Source organism: Solanum tuberosum, unplaced genomic scaffold (assembly GCF_000226075.1).
Source record: "Solanum tuberosum cultivar DM 1-3 516 R44 unplaced genomic scaffold, SolTub_3.0 scf00144, whole genome shotgun sequence".
NCBI classification, from domain to species: Eukaryota; Viridiplantae; Streptophyta; class Magnoliopsida; order Solanales; family Solanaceae; genus Solanum; species Solanum tuberosum.
Genome location: NW_006239074.1, coordinates 1,262,069 through 1,282,238, shown reverse-complemented (window position 1 = coordinate 1,282,238; position 20,170 = coordinate 1,262,069). Strand labels below are relative to the sequence as shown.

At 34.2% G+C, this 20,170-nt stretch overlaps 1 protein-coding gene across 2 annotated transcripts; it reads right to left on the bottom strand.

Moving 5' to 3' along the window:
- Positions 1-1,634: 1,634 nt before the first annotated feature.
- On the bottom strand, positions 1,635-15,715 carry LOC102596120 (topless-related protein 1-like). Of its 2 annotated transcripts, none has more exons than XM_006352873.2 (25): positions 14,756-15,715; positions 14,190-14,369; positions 13,985-14,098; positions 13,743-13,901; positions 13,221-13,398; positions 12,978-13,104; positions 12,770-12,879; positions 12,534-12,672; positions 12,235-12,344; positions 11,222-11,291; positions 11,045-11,118; positions 10,857-10,952; positions 10,634-10,729; positions 10,346-10,473; positions 7,062-7,296; positions 6,813-6,977; positions 6,317-6,424; positions 6,029-6,175; positions 5,457-5,567; positions 5,176-5,358; positions 4,886-5,014; positions 4,257-4,352; positions 3,820-4,005; positions 2,971-3,140; positions 1,635-2,001 (listed from the first exon to the last, which is right to left on the bottom strand). In XM_006352873.2, the coding sequence occupies exons 1-25, from the start codon at positions 14,833-14,835 to the stop codon at positions 1,782-1,784; spliced, it is 3,411 nt and encodes a 1,136-aa protein (XP_006352935.1). In that variant the 5' UTR covers positions 14,836-15,715; the 3' UTR covers positions 1,635-1,781. The 2 variants fall into 2 exon arrangements, with proteins under 2 accessions (XP_006352935.1, XP_006352936.1); XM_006352874.2 differs by having other exon boundaries at positions 1,635-1,998.
- Between the last annotated feature and the right edge of the window lie 4,455 nt (positions 15,716-20,170).

The window sequence follows — 20,170 nt, the reverse complement described above, 5'->3', positions numbered from 1 at the left end:
ATTAATATGGAATATCACTCGTGGAATTTGTTTTCGTTACTTCTATTATAGAAGTCATTTTTTTTAGAGAAAATATTTTTCATATCATTTGACCAATCGAACATGAAAAAAATTAGAAAATATTTGTTGGAAATTATTTTTCTCCTACTTAAAATACCCTTAGTCTTTTTCAAAATAGATGTCACATTTTTGAATTTGGAAACAAATTACTACTATACAATTTTCATTTACCTTACCTGAGAAAGCTTTTGTAATCACATAAAAATTATGACATGTTTGAGGTCACAAGTTTGGTATGTTTTAGTTGCAGAACCTACAAGTTTCAAAATTATTTCTTTTTTCCCACTTGATGTGTTGTAATTACTCTTTGGAGAGCCAAAGATGTTTTTCATTGATCAAAACTTTTTTATGTCTTGTAATTGTGACTTATAGTATTTTATTATGTAAAATTATGTGATCTCAATTTCAAAAAAATAGAAAATTCTATGTTCAAATTCTCACAGAAAATTAGATAATTTAACACTCATAAAATAATACATTATTTATATAACTCACAAAACTATGTTCATTATATACATTATAATAATTGTTTTTTTTCTGGTCACTTTGACATGATTATTGTAAAAAAAGTTTACATCTTGAAGTTAACTCCTCTATAATAAGTGTAAATAGAAGAAACTTTTTCGGTTGGTGAATTGGTGATCACACAAACAAATGAAAAAATTGGATCATTTAAATTGAATTTTATATTAACAAAATTATTTCTGGTGCCATTTGCTTCTACATCTGCAATTATGGGTTTACATTTCTCATTAATAAATGATTTCAAAGGGGATGAGAATGTGGATTAATTAACTATGTCCAACGACAACAGCATATTTGAAGACATCATGTAATCATCGACTTGATATAAACATCAAATACAGGTAAGAAAACAGAAAGACACTGCAGATGCATAAAAACAAGTTATCAAATGATTCAGAACTTGGCAGAAGAAACAAGATGGAAGAAATCAATGAACTAGGGGTGCGCATCGGTCGGTTCGGTTCGATTTTAGGTGTTATTGGTTCAGTTTATCAATTTTCGGTTTGTAAATACATCAAACCGATAACCAAACCAATAACATATTTCTTATCGGTTTTGGTTAATCGATTTATGGTACTTAACGGTTCGATTTTCGGTTTAACCAATAAGAAAATACTCATATATATTATATACATGATAAGAAATTTCAAATAAACCATATGATTTTCCAGCATTTGGCATGAAAGTAATAATCATAAAAGTAACAATCATTTTTCTTGCAAGTTTAGACACTAGACACATTCAAAGGAAAAAGTGTGAAAGTAACAATCGTTTAACCATTAACAATAAGACTAGTAAATTTAGTATAGTCTTATTGGGTTATCGGTTTAACCATTAACAAAAATTATAAAACCGAAAACCGAACCAATAACCCAATAAAAAATTTTGCAAAACCGTTTAAAAACCGTTAGCCCAATAACCCAACATCAATAAACCAATAGTGTTTTTTTTCGGTTCGGTTTATTGGTTAAATCGGTTTTTGCACACCCCTACAATGAACCATTTGAGAAACAGAATTTTTTTTAAAAAATGGCTTGGCTAAATGCTGCTGATCAAAGATGTACAATGACTTCTATCCAAAAGAATAGTCAAAATAGATAGAAAAGAATAAGCTATTTTTAGAACTTTACAATATTAGGATCTAAAAAGAACAGTATGAGCACCATAATCTTTCTATCATCATGTTGAATGTATCATCACCTTGAAGGTGTTTCTGATGGCTGACTATTCAATGCAGAACTTGAGGGAATAGAAGGCATAGCTCCATTATCTTGAGACGATGAACCGCCCCACTTGGGCTCTGCATCTGATGGCTCGATCACATGCACTGTGCCATCGCTCATACCAAGAGCGAATTGATGGGAATCAGATGGATGTGCTGCTATCACTACAGGAAATGCAGCGCCACTGCCGCTGCTTAAACAAGTGAAATTCAGATTAGTTGGCAACAGTTACGAAACGTTAACTCTGAATTCAGATAGCGTAATGAGCATGTCATTATTTCATGTCACTATGTAGAGAGGCTCGTGCCCCTCTTCACCAAATATAAGCAGAAATCCAAGTGCCAACTTTGTGCAACGTATTGTGTATTCAGTCAAGAACTTTCTTGCAAGTTAATTTCCTTCAAAATTGTCCTCCAGATAATGCAAAGTTTTACGGGGAAAATGATCATTTTTTCTTTTAGAATTTCATTTTCCTTTTGAACAAACACATGTATGCAAGAAAATCACTTTCCTTAACACTCACATACCACTCTAGAGTAATATATTTTCCAGCAGCTAAGTTGGTGTCCAAACAAAGGCAAGTTTCCAAGAGATCACTTAAGATCTGGCATCAGCATTTAGCATCATAGAGTTTAGTACTTTGTTTGCTTGGAATAGTTCAGGTACTATTCAGGGTCTGTTTTACACGTTTGATTAATCTTGCTATAGGAAACTATCCAAGGACTATAGTTATCTGTTGATCTCTTTGCTCCTCTATTGAACTTCTGTGTTCTTCGGATATTCTGTTTTCAGGGAGGGAATGGTTAAGGTTGGACCTAGGCTTGGCAAAAGTCAAACTCAGGATCTCTGAGCTGGGTTACAGTTCGAATGGGTGACCTAGCAGCCTTTTGAATTTGTCCTTCCATTTAGGCAAATTCGTTTCAATCCACTAATGGAAGCCTGCAGTACTACTGTGGAAGAGGAGAGAGGTATAGCCACCACAGCCCATGAACTCTCTAGGACATGGTAACACATCAAGCTTCATTTTGAAGCATTTTGAGCAAATCAAAGCCCACTAGACAGACACTCCAACTCCCATATTTGTCACAATTGCACAAAACATGTGCAATACATCATTTATATGCATCAAAACAATGAATCTATCCAAGGAAAGCATGACTACCTGCCAATTGAAGATAAGTAAGCTGAGGGTGCAATTCTACATCGAAGTCTGAGACTGTCTGCATCAAATATTCCGATTGCACCATCACAGAATCCAGTAAAGATCAGCAGACCATCACATGAGTATATAGCACTTGAAATGGGAGCAGAAAGTGAATCTCTTGGATACCACTGCAACATATTAATGCTTAAATCATTTAATATTTGGACTAGGAAAAGTAAGGAATTAAAGAGTCAAACTTTGGAGCCATGATAATGAATGTAGCGTGTTCATAATAAAATATGCAACATGAAAGCTCTCTATTGTTGAGCCATGCCAAGCAATATATATGCAGCTACACTACCAAAGTATGCAAATCAAGTAAGGAAAGTAGAAACTAGGAAGAGCAAAGAATGTCAACACGGTAAAAGAATTAACTAATTTTTATAATGGGAACACAAAGAACGCAGACAATTGCATTGGTTCCCAGCAATTCTGGTTTAGCATTGCCATAATGTTGCTTGGACTCTTCAAAAATGTCAATGGGTGCGTGTCGGATTTGCCAAAAGTAGTGTATTTATGGAGAATCTGACAGGGGTGTGGCATCAAAGTGAAGTATCTGTGCAACTAAGCATAATAGATCCCAAGTACTTAATGATTATTTTCTATCGTATCTTGAAATCCAGCATACCTTTGTAACACAGGAAACTTACCCCAAACAAACAAGAAACGTGCAATCAGTACAATCACAATTGAAGAGATGAGAATGTTATATACTGACAAGTAGAGTAAACCTAAAACACCTGTTTTCTGTGCAATCGATATAAATTCTATGTGTGCATCTAACAATAAATTAATGTGAAGACTTACTGAACGTTGACATTCAAGCTGGGTATCATAGATTCCAATTTGGCTTTCATGAACTACTAGTATATGAGATTGGTCATTATGGAATTGGACTCTAGTTTCTCCAACTAAGGGAGCTTGGTGACCTGGCGGCACTTGTATAGGCCTTGCTTTTTTCTTTTCCCAGCCATCAACACTCCAGATACATAGCTGCATCACAGAACAAGCACCAAATATTCTGTTATTAGCATGTCATTAAAATTATACAACATTACTACTACAGCATCGACATGGCAAAATTGCGAAGGAAGCACAATTGCCCTCCGTATAAAGATGACAAACTAAGATTCATGCATAAATGCAAACCACAAAATCCACAGGTACCAACAGTGCTGTCCCTTGAAAAAGGAAATGAATACAAGAGACGCAAAATTCAAAGAGGAGAAAAAACATCAACTTGCCTGTGCATCTGCACCTGAAGATACCAGTACATTCAAGCTCTGTGAAAATGCAAGGCCTGTGATTCGTTTCTGGTGACCCTTGAGCTTGATTTTGACCTATGACAGTGAAATCATAAAGAAGCAAACAGAAAAGATTCGTCACCACAAAATTCTAAAGGACAGGCGGGAATAAGGAAAATAAAAAACAAAGCTGATAAGCATAAGGCTTGGAAGAAATGTAATTAAATAAGCCTCTTGCGCTTGATATCGATGGTTCTATATATTCCTGACCTTTAAAGTATGTTTACTTTGAGGTAAGGAGTAAAAGCATGGTTGGTTACTGTGAAATGTTATGATTAACATCCATTTGTCTAAGAATAAAGGATAAGTAAAGGTTTTATATTTTCACGCTTCCGTCCAGTTTTAATTAATTGATAATGCTAGATAAGCATGCATGATGATATTCCCAACACACATGGCTAATGAGCAATGTAAACGAACAGGAGGATAAAGAGGAGAACATAGAAGCTACAAAATTAAGTTTCAGTACCAGAATAAACAGTGACAATCCAAATAAGCAATAGTGCAATACTGTTCCTTCGGAATGACATGTACAATCTAGGACCAACACGTAAAATAGGAAAAAGTACCTCATCAACCCTAACATTATATATCTGGATAGTGGAGTCCTCCATTCCTACAGCGATAACATTGTTATCTTGAGGATGAAATGCCAAATAGGTGGCTGCAGGGGGTGGTGGCATGAAAGTTGTCATCACCTAACCAGAGTTCATGTGTCAGTTTAGATGCACCAATTTATCATTGTCAAAGAAGGGACAAGTCAACTTTGTACATAATGATAAAAATGTTGACAAACTTCAAGTTTAAGAACTAGACAAGAACATTGTCCACTCCTTTTTCCCAGAGAGGGTCAACAAACCTTGAAGGTCATCATGTTAAACAAGGAGACCTTCCCACCAGAAGCAGACATGACATAAGAATCATTTTTAGATAAAGCAATACATGCAGCCGCATCTTCAGCTGATTTCGCATCACCGACATCATTAGACATGAGTGCTCCATTTGTCGGCTGCCACAGTTGTGGAACAACTGCAGCGGAGGACTGAAAGAAAGAATTAAGTAAAGCAAACCAGTCAGAATTTTCTGACAAGAAAAACTAGTGAGAATTTGATGTGAGCCATATGGATACTCCAACTTAACCTTTCCAGATGGATTTCGCTCATTTCTCTGCCATTTCCAGAGCTTATGAATGGCATTAGAGCCCAGTGCCAGCACAGAAAGCCCAGAATTAGTATAGAGCAGCCGCAGTACCTGCCATCATTACAATTCAGATGTCTTTAGGTTGCTGACAAAGACTATCAATCGAAGAAGCATTTTGTGCCTCAACGATACTAATAGCAACAATTCATATCCAACAAAGAAAGACATAAACATGCAGAAGGGGATTCTACACTAGTCTCCAGGAATAATTAAGAGTTGTTAAAGATCTAATCAAGCAAATAAAGAATTTCCAAGGTTTCCTGTCACCCTTCATCAAAAACAGAGTTTCCGCATACTTGGCCGCAAAAAAGAATCAAAGCCCCACATGAGAGAGTGTATTCGAGATATAATCAAGCAAATAAAGTCGTCTTTTTCTAAACCTTTTATATGAGGTAGTCACACAATTCAATTCAACAAGGATTATAACAAAAGATGCCACCAACTTTAGTCTTCAAAAGAGAACCTTCCACAAGCAAGTGAATCTAAAAATGTAGATGAAGTTTTATAACAACCTTGCTGGCTGACAGAGGGTCTGGCAACTTTAGCGTTTTAAGTTGAGATGAGTCAGCAATGTCGGAGAATTTCCAGCTTTTAATCTTGTCCATATTTTCTGCAATTCTAGGTTTTACATCGGGAACTCTGCTGCTTTCCATGGTGGCCTATTGATATGACAAGCATGATAATTCAAATATAATAGCATCATACTTTAAACGACAAGATCAAGAAGCACCATGCATTTCCCTGTCAAAGGTAATAAAGGTAATAAAGAGGGGGAGGGAGAGATCATGGCAGATAAATACCAGATTGCCGATAGACATTGATTGCTGAGTTCTATCACTACGTTCAATGATTTGAGGTGCCGACCCAGATATATTAGGAATTGGACCTAAGGAACCAGCAATTGGTGGCTGCAAAGTGCATCAAGATTAAAGACAGCCATTATACTGGTAGTATGAATATGACAATTTACATAAGTTAAGGGCCCTTTTTTTTCTTTTTTTTAATGACGAGGGGAACCTGCAGCCGCTACCCATTGGGTGCGCACTGGGTAAAACCCCCGCTTCTATGCAATAGCTCGCAAACCACACGGGAGAGGTAACCCGCACTAGGCAATCCCGGTGCAACGAGCTCGACCTAGAAGGCAAACCCCTTGCTTTTGCTAGCAAGGGGTTTCGAACTTGAGACCCTCCAACATGGAAGTCCCAAGCCCAAACCACTGGGCCACCCCGAAGGGTATTCATTAAGGGCCTTGTATAGCAATGAAACCATAACTCACCAAATGAGGATCAATATTACCTTAACATTGACATCAGAAAGCGCACGAGAACCCTCAAATGCCCTGCTCTCCAGCATCCTCAGCATTCGCTGTCCATCAGTGTTTGCCAGAACCTTGATTCCGTTATCACTCGTTGTGACAGCCAGCAATGAGCCTTCCTTATTGAATCTTAGTCTAGGACTGGCCTGAAAAGAAAAAATGGCATTCAAGAATTCTCAGTTTCAATAATGTCAATCAAACAAATGAATTCAAGTAACAGCAATACTAACAGGCAATCCACCATCGCCATCAGTAGCTGTAAGCATGTTGGTATTATCCATTTCCCAAAACTTTATCTGGAACTCATCACCCGCAGCTAAGAAACGATTTCTCGTTGTGTCAAACTGCACAACACCTAATGAACGCTTTCTAAAGCCAGAGAATGTCCTCTTGATTGCTCCTTCACTCTCATTCCACTCTACGAGGTGGGATTCACCTTCTTTACTTGTCCCACAAGAGAAAAGTCTGAAAGAAGGTGGAAAAGTTAAGAGTGACTATAAAAAATCAAACGCAAACAAGTTTCTCTTGTTTCAGAGATCTTTCTCAAAAAAGCGTCTCGTTTCAGACATTTATCATAAAATCATGAAGGCCTCTTTACAATTCATTTTTCTAACTTCAATAAGCATCATTCACTCATTCACTGTTGCAGTCATATCTTCTACCATGACACCTTTGAGTATAAAACTCACCCTAATGAGTCCTCCTCCAATGGCTTCATGTTTTGCCTTGGGGTGCCCATAACTTTAGCCCTTCTTCATTTTTTTGGGCAGCGGAATGTTTGATAAGAGTACTGAAAAAGGGACTTCTTAAAATTCTAAGGAATTTGAAAAAACCTCTGGAAAATCTACTACAGGGAGCACTCTACCTGGAGTATGTATGAATTCAGAAAATAATATGATATTGAAGTGTGTGACCATCTCATTCAAAAGCTTAAATTATTAGAGAAAGCACACTTAATTTATTTAATAATGTCTTTCAACGCACCATCTTAAGTGCGGCTTATTCTTTTTCACGAGTCAAGCACGTGGAGATTCTCTTTGATAATGAGTGGCATGAGATCTCTACTACCATGTTGAAGTGTGTGACCATATCCACCAACTTAAGCTAGAGAGATACTTTTATTTATTTAATCATGTCTTTCAATAAAGAAACCGAAATTAGAGATAAAAGGAGGAAAACCAATGAAATCACAAACAGCAAAGGAATTAATGATGATTGAGTTCAATACGAATTATGGCAGGTAAAGGCAATTTTTTGTTAACATCTGCCAAAAGAAGCTATGTTTTATTAGTTGGAGTGCACGCAGACAGCAGACTTAACAGCAGAAAAAAAAATGGACAAGTGTTGAACTATTGACTCAAACATAGAGAGCTGACATTTACTGTTTGCAAAAGACTAAGATAGACTGCTGGGACATATCCTCAGTTCAAAAAATCTGGGTAAGATGGTTAGATTATGCCGACTTTTTGGACACAAAATGAATTGAACTTGACCAACAAGGCAGGTCACAGCCAGTAGTAAGGTCTGGATAAACAATACTATATATGGCTTAGCTGGATCGAAGGACTTTCAGCCGGCACTGATAGCAACAAGTCTCTACATATTTTTCTCATGCTTTATGCTGATGACTCATATTTTCTGATGTTTTTCTTGATGAAGTCAACCTAGAGTAGGCATTAGGCAATTAAGCATCTAAGCATTGTACTGTTGGTTTATTTGAGGAAAATTCTAGGTAGACTATAAATCTCATATGAGCATCTTTATCCCCATAAATGACGAACAGAACAGTTATTTTGTAAAGGTGGTATCCAGGCCAGCTTGTGCACACCTCGACTATTCAATGGGTACCTATTACCTCCCACCAAGTCTAAGCAGGTAGGGAGAAATCACCTAATGTTTTTTCGTCTATGCCAGGTGCAAAACATTCATTAGTTAGCAGCAATTAAAGGTTGCGGAGTTGGTTCCTTCCCTACCACTTAACATGGCATCCCCTTAGGACTAAACACAAGGATGGGATTATATGGCAGGGGGGACTTGATAGGGTGGAAAAAGAAATTCAAGGCGAACGAGACAATATCACTCATTTTGGGGAAGAATTGTCCACATTGGGTTCTAGATAGCAACCAACATATGTCATGTCTCTTTACCCATTACCTGTTGAATTTAAGAGGAGACGTAAAAAGTTTAGAAGGAACAGGGACAAAGATACATTTCCATTAAACAAGAGAGTCCAGCAATACTACCAAAGAAAGTGGGAGGTTTTGGTATACAAATGTCAAAAACAGGAAAATAAGATCCTTTTATTTACGTGACACCAGATATTTGGTGGAGTCTAAAAATATCACACTGCTGATTATTGGAGTTCTTAAACCTTGGTGCTGTGGTTTGGAAGAGTATTAGGAACCTATGGAAGGATGTTCTTAAACTTCCAATTCTCAGCACGAAAAGTGGATGAAATTGAGATTTTGGCATGATGCTTGGGTTGGTCATACCTTGCTAAACTGTTCAGTTTTGCTCTTAGTACTGCAGGGAAAGTAGCCCAATTCAGTCTCAATCTGGGTGAAACCTATCTTTCAGTGGGAACTTTGAAAATTGAGATATACACAGATCAGCCCAATTGTTAAAATAGCTAGCAGCTCTGCATATCAAATAGGAAATGAAAGACTCGATAAGATGGAATCACCTGGAGGATGGAAAATATTATTGTAAACTGGTTGTAAATTGTTGTCTTCCTCTATTTAACAACCTATATAATGACCTTATAAGTTGGAAATCTATCTGGGATAGTAGATCACGTTCTACAGTTGTTGGTCTTGGTCGGTTGGGTCTCATAAAATCCCAATTGACACAAGTTAATCAACAGAAAAGAGGCACCAGCATATTCTAAGGTGATTTATGTGTGAAACGGAATGGGAAGATTTAAACCATCAATTAATTCAGCATCAAATTTCTGGACGATCCAGAGTATGTAACTCAACTCAAGGAGTTCATTGAGTTGGACTGGACGCAAGCTGAGCACACAAGACGGGAGGATATGGTTCACTACTCCAGCAAGTATTTTTTGGGTGACTGGCTAAAAAGAATCATAGGTGCTCCAATGGCAGGAGAAACCTGTCCATAGACCTTTTTTATAAGATGGGGTAGAAAACTTGTCCAGACTAGTTAATATTTTTGTGCTTTTGAGTTTTTGGAATGACATGCTGAATGCATATGATATACACAATCCGCTTGAAAGAAAGTGCAGAAAGATAACACAAAAAAACAAGAATAGAATGCATTGTCTGAAATTTGAAGATAAAGAAGCTAGTAGATTTAGAATCATTATACTACTTTAGCTTGATATAAGGATGGAGAAAAAATGTAGAACCAAATTTGCATCACAAGGATAAGATCTTATCGAAGAAAGAAAAGTAAGATTACACGCATTGCATAAAAATAGTCAAAGCTTCCTTGTTTGAAACAAATAAGGTCACTTACTAAACAAAGATCGAATTGTATTGACTTTTGGACCAACCTGGTTCCATCAGCACTATATGCCATTGTTGTGCACCAAAGACCAGGAGCATCATAATCTACTCTTGATCCCATGCCATCATACAGCCAAGCTTTAATTTTACCATCAATGGCCGTAGAGAAAATAAACTGCAAAATACAAATTCAGAAAATATTCTTCTTTTTCAAACACAATATAATAAAATTAGAAGATGGCTTTCTTGCCCCTCAAAGAAGCCCCATGAAAAAAGTTCAGCAGCCCAAGAGTCGATATTGTGAGAAAAGTAACCACAGAATGCAATTGGTTTACCTGGATACTCTCTTTGTAGTGAGGGCAGACAGAATATACAGGAGCTTCATGCCCCTCAAACATATGTTGTCTACGACCACTTACTGCATCCCAGACCTGTTACAAGAAAGCAAATAATGAAGAAAATAAATCCTACCATACGCCCATACCAACAGCTTTCTTCTATTTTTTAACTAAATGAAAGCATAACACCAATATTATGTTATCATGTCAAAGAGATTACCTTGATTGTCTTGTCATCCCCACACGTCACTATGCAGAGTTGCTTATTAGGGTGGGAAAATGCAATATCATTAACACCACCAGCATGAGCATCAATCTATAACATGAAAGAATATGAAGAGTTAATAAGTTATGTAATTATTGATATGAGGGTGTGAGATACAGAGAGAGTTTCTTTGCATGGCTTACTTCTAGATGCTGTCTCAATTCTCCCGCTGGGCTGTATGTGTATATTTGAACAATGTGCTTCGAAAAGGCAACACCTACAAAAAGCAAAATGACAAAATCATGGGTACAATTGAGTTCCTAAAGCTGCAAAAACTTATCACAGAAAATAAAAAGTGAACCAATAAAAGACCATCTTACCAAGTATAGAACCATCTGGACCCCACACGCATCGATTGACTGATACAGTGGCATCTTTGACCAAAGCTGACTGAATGATAAGCAACCAAAGCATGTTAATTAGGGAGGCAAAAGTGAATCTTACAGGTTACAACCCAAAGAAGAAAAGGGAGAAATTAGAAATATGCTAAATTGAGGAAATATGTCTTACTCCCACCGTTCACTTTTACTTGTCACTTATTCCTAAAATAGATTTTCATTTTTACTTGCCACTTTTGACATAACAAGGAAAGGCAATTCTTTTTTTTCCATGTTTTACCCTCAACATTAAATACTTGTTCTTCAAATCATTTTTCAAGACTTAATACAAAACATCATATATATACCAATAATTGTTTTCTCAATGGGTGTGCCAAAACAGTGACAAGTAAAAAATGAACGGAGGGAGTAATATAGACACACTCTTTCCAATCCTGAATATAGTGAAACCTATTAACAAACTGAAAAAATAAGAAAAAAGAGTTTTTGGAGCTTGTTTATTGGGGTTGGGGTGTATTCTGATATGTGCTAAAAAGATGTTAATATGTGAACTGTGAAGTAAGGTGGTTCACACTTCACTGAACGATAGTATGCCAAGATCAAATAATATGCAGTACAATACTGAATTGTTTGGCATCTCATTATGGGACAGGATTCACACTTAAGTGCCCATTTGGCCATGACTATTTTCCACTTTTTTTCCAGAAAACTGTTTGGACATAGAATAGTTACAATTTTTCTGAATTCGAAAATCTCCCAAATGTTGTTTTCACAATTTTCACTCCAAATCACTCACTTAAATTCAAGAACAATTCCGATTAGTATTCATGTTGAAACAACTCCAATTTCCAAATTCCATTTTCAACTTATTCCAAATTTCACAATTTTTATGTCCAAACGTCCACTTAATGATGGACTGGAAACAAAAGTTGTTTCACTAATTGGGGGGATCAAAGAAGCATTATTAGAATTCAAAAACCGGAAGAAATTCTCACCTGGAATGGCATTGAGCATGCAGATATATCCCAAACCTTGAAGGACTTATGCGCTAACCGTTCTCGAGATCCAACTTCCCAAATGCTAATGTCACCAACATTGGTACCCACTACATGGTGATACAAGGAAAAGGTGGAAATTAGGACCATCAGAAATTGAAAACCACACAATGCCCCCTTCCCATCCATAGGTCTAACTTACAAAATACTCAAATGATATATCTCAATTTTGAATAGGAATATGCACATAAACACCCAATCATAATTAACTAACTATAGAGGGGCCAATCAGAATCAACCTAGAAGAACAGTCTGTTGTTGTGGATGGAAATCCATGCTCATAACGTTAGATCCTTGGCTAAGATTCCGCACAACAGTTTTGGGAAGGTCATCCGGTGAATACATATTGGGAGGATGAGTTGAACCAGAAAAGGATACCTGGAGAATTAAAAAAAAAATGTGTTTGCTTGTCTTGTTAATCAATTCGGTGAAGTAATCTCGCAAACTTGCTATTTCCATCTTACTTCAATCTCACCTCATCAGATTGACCAGCACGCATTCGTTTCATCAAATGCTCTGATTCGGCCATTTGAAAGTCCATTCCAGGACCGCCTGGGTTAGCTCTTGGATGTTTTAGAAAGCCAGCTGATGACATTACAGTAGACAACTTTAGTTCAAGAAAAATGCTAACTTTCTGGAAATGCAACCACAATTTCCTCCAAACCAATAATAATATAACAGACCAGCGCCAGGAGCCTGCACGAGTCCAGGGGGACCAGGAGCAACAGCAGTGTGAGACATAGAAGGGTTTGCACTTGACATCCACCCTGCGATGGCACTTGGTGAAGGTGAAACAACTGGTTGGAATGGCTGTAATAAGAAAACTAAAATAACTGAGATACCACATGGAACATAGCAAATGGTTTAGCAGATAAGTAAGAGGTATCGTTCTTAAGGGAAAAAAATGTTTAATGAACTCTACTCACACTGTGTGCTCCAAGTGGAGGAAATGCCCCAGGCTTTGGAACTGGTCCAGCAAGAGGCGTATTTACAGGAGGAGGAGGCCGAGTTCCATTGCTAGAAGCACAAGTATGATCAGTAAAAAGTGTTTTAATATCAGGATTTGGACGTGGATTCTTGCATAGCTGATGCTGCCAGTTAAGACTGAAATCCAAATGACACAAAACTTAATAATGTAGTCTCAACAAGAAAATCAGATTATCACAGAAGGGGGTTGATCTCATCATTAAAAATATCAACAGCTAACAGCAATAAATATTATCATTAGTAGTAGCGGAATAATAGGCCCCCCAGGCATTGCTTCGCTAGATATTGAAACAAACTTGATCGGCACTTCTAATTGAGGTAATCTTTAAATGGTTGATGGTAGATAATATCATGCCGAATCTCTTTTGCATATTATGGAAGTATAAGAAGCATCAAACATCCCCAGATAGATAACCTCAGTGGATTAAATACAAGATATGAAGCACGCTTTAGCATAGAACCTTTGATTAATCAATGTCCGCAGTCGTGAAGCTTTGAAAGAGGGAAAAGCTAACTTGTCACGGAACAGAGGGTTTGCCTCGATAAGCTTTTTTAGTTCTACCAGCATAATATTTCTTGCCGACTTTGTATCCCCATATTTGGAGAGCTGCTCGTTCTGCCTAGGGATACAACAAAAGATTTTCATTTAATCATCACAAAAGGAAAGAGAGTACACATCACACTTCAAGCCAAAATTTAATACCTAAAATTGTCAAGAGTCAATAACTGGGTGATCTCCTTGAAGAGATCTTCATTAAAAGAAGCAAAAACCTTAAGGTCCTTCACAAGAATCTCAACTGCTTTTACTCGATCATGCCTGGCAGATATATTTCAGAAACCAACCAAATAATTAGAGGTGCTGCTGAAACTTATGGAACGATTTAATGGTGAATGATATTTGAACTCACTTGTCAAGAGCTTCAAGATATTTTTGCTTTCTTATTTCAAAGAAGATCTTCATTGAATAGCGGTTGTCTTCAACCTTTGTGAACCCACTAAGGTATCGCTCAACTTCATCCCATTCACCAGCTTGCACTTGCTCCTCAAAGTATTTCATGTTGAAGAAGAAACCAGATTCTTGCTCCAACCTAAAGTTAATATTCATGCAATTTTATGGTATAATGGAACATGAGAAGAGAACTAGAGAATTAACATTACACCCCCTTAAGAGTTAAAGAGTTATATCATCTAACTTGCTCTCTAGACTCTAGTTGAATGATGAAATGAGAGAGAGAACAATCAAAAAACCCAAAAGGAAACAATCATAAGATTTCAGCATTAAGCTGAAAATTCCTTAAACAAAGAAAATCTAAATCTGACTCAAGGTGATCAGTTTGCTACATCACTCATCGGGTCTAATCGAAATGAGATAGGAAAGGAAAAAATCAATTTAGAATACTAAATCACATTTCATTCACTAAATTATATTGGCATTTGATTTTAATGATAAAAATCTTAATAGAGAGAAACTTACTTATGAACTGTTTCTTTGAACTTCTCCTCATCCAAAAACTGGAGGATTAAGAAAACCAGTTCCCTACTCAAGGAAGACATGGTGACAGCTCCAGGAACTCCTAGCCACTCCAGTGCAAATATTTGGATGTTAATTAGCAAAAGCAGAGAAAAAGTGACCAAATTTTCCACCAATGGAGCTCCTTTGCTCCAAGTAATCAACTACTTAATCTAGATCACTTCCCCAACAACTAAGAAAATGCTCAAACTTTTCACAATGTTCCAGAAACAATAACTGTTATTAGCTGAAAACACAATGTAACAACACCAGGGATTCCAACAAAAATCACTTCAATCCTTGCTCTTTCAACTTCCAGACCATTCACATCAAACAGAAAAGCCAGTACTTCCTGCCTTCACCACCAAAATGCAATGCAAAAAAAAAGAACCTCCCAAATCAATGCATCCAATTCAAATCCCAAGAAGATGCCACAACCCCAATCAAACCACCACAAAAACAAACCCCCAAAACTTTCTTGGAAAATGAGCTCCTCCAAATAACCCCCAAAACCTCAAATTCCTAACACAAAGTCATAAAAATCCAATCTTTAAGCTACACAAACATTAAAAAACAACCCCACTTCAGTTTTCCTTTAAAGAACTCATTTTTCTCAAAATCCAACAATAATGAGAGCAAAAAGGGACTCTTTTCAGATCTGGGAACATAAAATATCTTAACAAGAATGCATATGTTGAAGAGTTAGAGGCTACTTTACTTGTTTATGACAACCCCCACATGATGCTTAAGCAAAAGCTAGGGTTTTTTTTCCTTTTTTTTTTTTGTTTCCTCTGTAGAAGAGAGGACTAAATACTGAAAGGGACTTCCTTTTTTACTCTTTTTTCTTCTGCAGACAACCACCCACTACTCCTACTTCTCTTTCTTTCCCTTCTTTGTATTCACTCTTTTTCTTTCTCTTTCTATATATATATATATTTATAGCATGTGTTCCATTTTTTTGTGCTCATTCTTGCTTTTTATACAAGGGGTGGGCGGGTTTTTGTTGGGTTTATGACTCTTTTTTTTTTCTGAAAAAACACATGAGTGATCTCAAATTCTTTGCAGATTGATAAAATGACAGTATGGTGAGTATAAGAGAATGTGACAGTATGTTGTGTTGAATTTTTTGCTATATATTTGTCTGATTTTAATTGGTTAGTGGTTGGATATAATTGAAAAAGTTGGTAAACTAAGCATGGTTTATTTCATTCGTCTTAATTTATATGATGTAATTTGACTTGATACGTAGTTTAAGAAAGAAATAAAATTAAGCATTGTTTCTATCCCAATTTCTATATGATTGTGATTCAACTGAAACTAAGGACCTGAACGGAATGAAATTTTAGAGCTCCCGCGTGGCTATTTAAAGAACGAAGAATCGCTATTAAATGAGAACGAGTGAAGTGAGTAAGTACGGAATAAGCTAAATAGAAGTTATAGTAACAAGCTACTATGAAATGATTGTGTTGAAGTTTCAAACGTTGAGCTCGCTAGTTTTTTTTCCAGATGAATGGCTTAATTCTACTTCTTTCACTTTCTTTAGCTATTGATCACTAATCTAAATAAATAATAGTTATATATATTTGTATGGTTATAAATTATTTTAGCAGGGATAAAATGAGTATTTAAAATTCTAAAATTGATTTAAAAAATTAATCTAAGTTGGGATTGAGTATTATTTTTTTCTCTGGACAGCTAAAGCAAACACCACAAAAAAAAAATTGTTTTTAACTTTTTCAATCAAACTGCCCTCATAATTAAGTCATGTCCTTTTGATGTGATAATTGTTTAATCCTTTCATTTTATGATGATTATACATTTATCAATAATTGAAAATTAATGTTTTATATATATTTTTCATAAATTTGTTTTAGTGAAAAACTTATTAAATTCTCCATGAAGTAATCTACTTATAGAATGATATGAAAAAAAGAAGTGGCTGCACTTTTCAAAGTATAGAGTCAGAATTAAACCTTTAACATGTCATTTAGGGTTAATGATTGATGAATAAGTTATATCAAAATTTATAATGGTAAATTATAATACAATATTAAAAATGAGATATTAGTGGATAACTAGATATATTTTATTAGTAGACGTTTGATTCAATTTAAAATTTATAGAGTATAGTAAGCAGACGTTTGATTCAATTTAAAATTTATAGAGTATAGTATATATAAAATATATGAATGATTTTACTAGATAAATTGAGATAAACTTTAAATTTTATTTTTATTTCTATTTAAAGAAAATTAGAGAAGGACAATTTTATTATTATAATATTTTATTTTTTAATCTATCTGATATTTATATAATCCTATTAAATTTGAATATACAATTTAATATAATCACTCGTTATTTCTTAGGGATTAGCACTTTTATCTAGAGATTCATTATTTCTTAGGGATCCAATATTGCACTTTTATAGTTCTATAGTAAATATGAATTTAATTCCTTTCACCACTATAGTAATTTTATATTTATATTAGATATAAATTTTGTTGAAGTTAAACTAGGAAGAAAAATCAAAAGTGGAAAGTGGCAAAATTTATCTCCTTTTTGCACTTTCCTTGCCTTTTCCTTATTCCAACTTTTTCATTAAGTGGGAATCAAAGGATAAAAAATAAAAAATAAAAAATAAAAAGTTTTTCCTAGTGGAGTAACAAAATTAAATGGCGTCTCAACAATGCACCTGGCCCTATATTTATGTTGCTTACTCAAAAAAATTAGATTTTTTTTTTTGCTTTTTACCCATGCTTGGGATTTGTATTGATCATCCATTAAATTTGAATTTGTATATTGCATGACCTAATTCTGAGGTCAACACTTCAAACAAAAACATGTTCATTCATATGAGTAGATAAACTGAATTTTCACTAAAAAATTTCAAAATATAAAAAAGTAAACACATAAACTAGTCGAAGAAAATTTTAACATCTATTATATACATATATAAACAAAAAAATTGTATAATAGTGTATTTCCGCAGAAGGAATGAATTTCCTAGTCCCAAGATAGCTCCATCCCTATTCACATATATTTAAATGTGAAATCTCTGATTGAGAGAGAAAATATTTCAATTATTCTACTACAATTTTTGTTATTCTCAAATTTTTATAATTAAGATTTAACTAGAACTTTTCTAGTTTTGAGGCATTAACTTGTTTGAGATTAATCACTTATTTACATAATTAAAACAGAATAGCTGTTGCTTAGAAGAAAAATTAAAGTAATTTGTTCTTGTCCTATATCCTCCTCTTGAAGCTTTTTATTATTTTTTGACCTTTTTCTTTTAGCAAAAAAAGATTGTAGGAAAAGGAGAAACACAAGTACGAGATATTTCTTTTATATGTATATATATGAGATAACAGATTTTATTATTATAATATAAATAATAGAATAAATAATTTTGAAACTAATTAATATTTTTAATAGACAGCAAGATAAAATAATTATGCATTTTATTTGTAATTAATGATATAAAAGTTATTAAAACGTAGAGTGCTCAAATTACTCTTAAATATATATTTCCATTTCCATTTTTGAAACTTAATTTAATTTGCTGCTTCCTATTGACATTTTAAGCTAGTGTTTGCTATAGTTTAGAATTTTGAATCAGATTTTCAAATTTTATGTTAAAATGTTTATTTGATATAAAATTAGATCTTCAAATACTTTTTAGTTCAAAAGAGTTGTTTTGAATCAATTTTTGATAGAATTTTTTCTACGTAAAATTTGCATGTCCAAACACAATATCATGTTTCAAAAACTCAGTTTTACAAGTTTCGACTTCAAAATCTATATATGGCCAAATGGGGTCTAAATATTTTCCATTTTAGTTGAATTTTTAAGAATTGGAGCTAAAAATGAAGTTATGTTTGATTATATTTTTACAAATAATTACTATAAAAATGGAGTTGTTTTAATAATAATTTTAAAAATTAGGGAAACTTTTGAGGATAAAAATTAATTCCAAAAATCAAAAATAAATTGGAAAACATGTTACTCCATATTATGTTTTAATTTGAGATACAATTTTAAATTGAATTTGGAATTTTTATAGCTAAAATTTTGTTTTCAAATAAAATGAAATTATTTTAAAATAAATAAATATTTCTTTAATGGCAAACGGTGTTTAATTTGTCCTGCTGGTACGTGGTATTAATTAAGTGGTACTTCTTGATTATGACTTTGGACCAAACATTACTCGTGCTTCCAAAAATGTAGACCAATTAATTATTGTCTCTATTTTTATTTTTATTTTTATTTTTAATTTTGCATGGTGGAAAAAATAATAATTTTATTCTCCAGGGACCAATGTCATTTCTTATATGACTTATATCAAGGAGAATAATTTTAGGTATGGTTCAATCATTGATTTTTATATCTTTTAAATAATATTTATATATTTAAAAATTACATAAAAATCAATTCACAAAACTGTTGCTTTCATAGTGAGAGCGACTTGTTCAACTAGCTAGATAATAAGAGTATCATTCTTCTGAATTAAATATAATAACATTAGACTTTCAAGTTTCAACAACGATAAGATAAGTGTTCCTTTCATCCTAAATTAGTTGCCATATTTTATTTTTCAAAAATTAATTGGACAAATTTTTGAGTTAAGGGTAAAAATAAATATTTTTTCCCTCCTTTTCTCTCTTTTTCTTTTCCCTTTTCAGATTTGCATGGCTAGTAAAAATTCTAACAAAACAAATATGATGCTCACATAATTAATTTAGTTTTATATTGAATGGTAAACAATTGTTTAATAGGCTCTTATAATATTTCTATTATTTATCTTTAATATACACTTCAAAAACATGAGACAAAAAATAATTTTGATTTTCTTTTATATGATTGAAAGATAACTACTTTAGCAGATCATTAATGTAAACTATATTAATGATTGCGTGAATAAATACTTGATGATAGAAAAATAAAAAAAACTATACCTAAGAGTAGGGGTGTTCACGGGTTGGTTTGGATCGGTTATTGGTCAAAACCAAAACCAAACCAACTTAATCGATTTTAAAATTATCAAAACCAAACCAAACCAAATACAATATACATTTATCGGTTTGGTGATTATCGGTTTCGGTTTGGTCTGGTTCGGTTATTCGGTTATTAACCATACACAAAAATAAAAGAAACAATTCATTTAAAATGTGAAAAAAGTGACAACAATCCATTCAAAACGAAAAATAGTTAGAATGACTTAAATTACTAAACTTTCAATCACTAAATTTACTATCAATAAAGCTTTAAAATTCACTATATTGGCATAGAAGAAAGAGACAATAACACTTTCAGTCCCACAAAGAATTGACATAGACACTCATATACATGAAATCAATAAGATAAATGTTTCATCTTGGG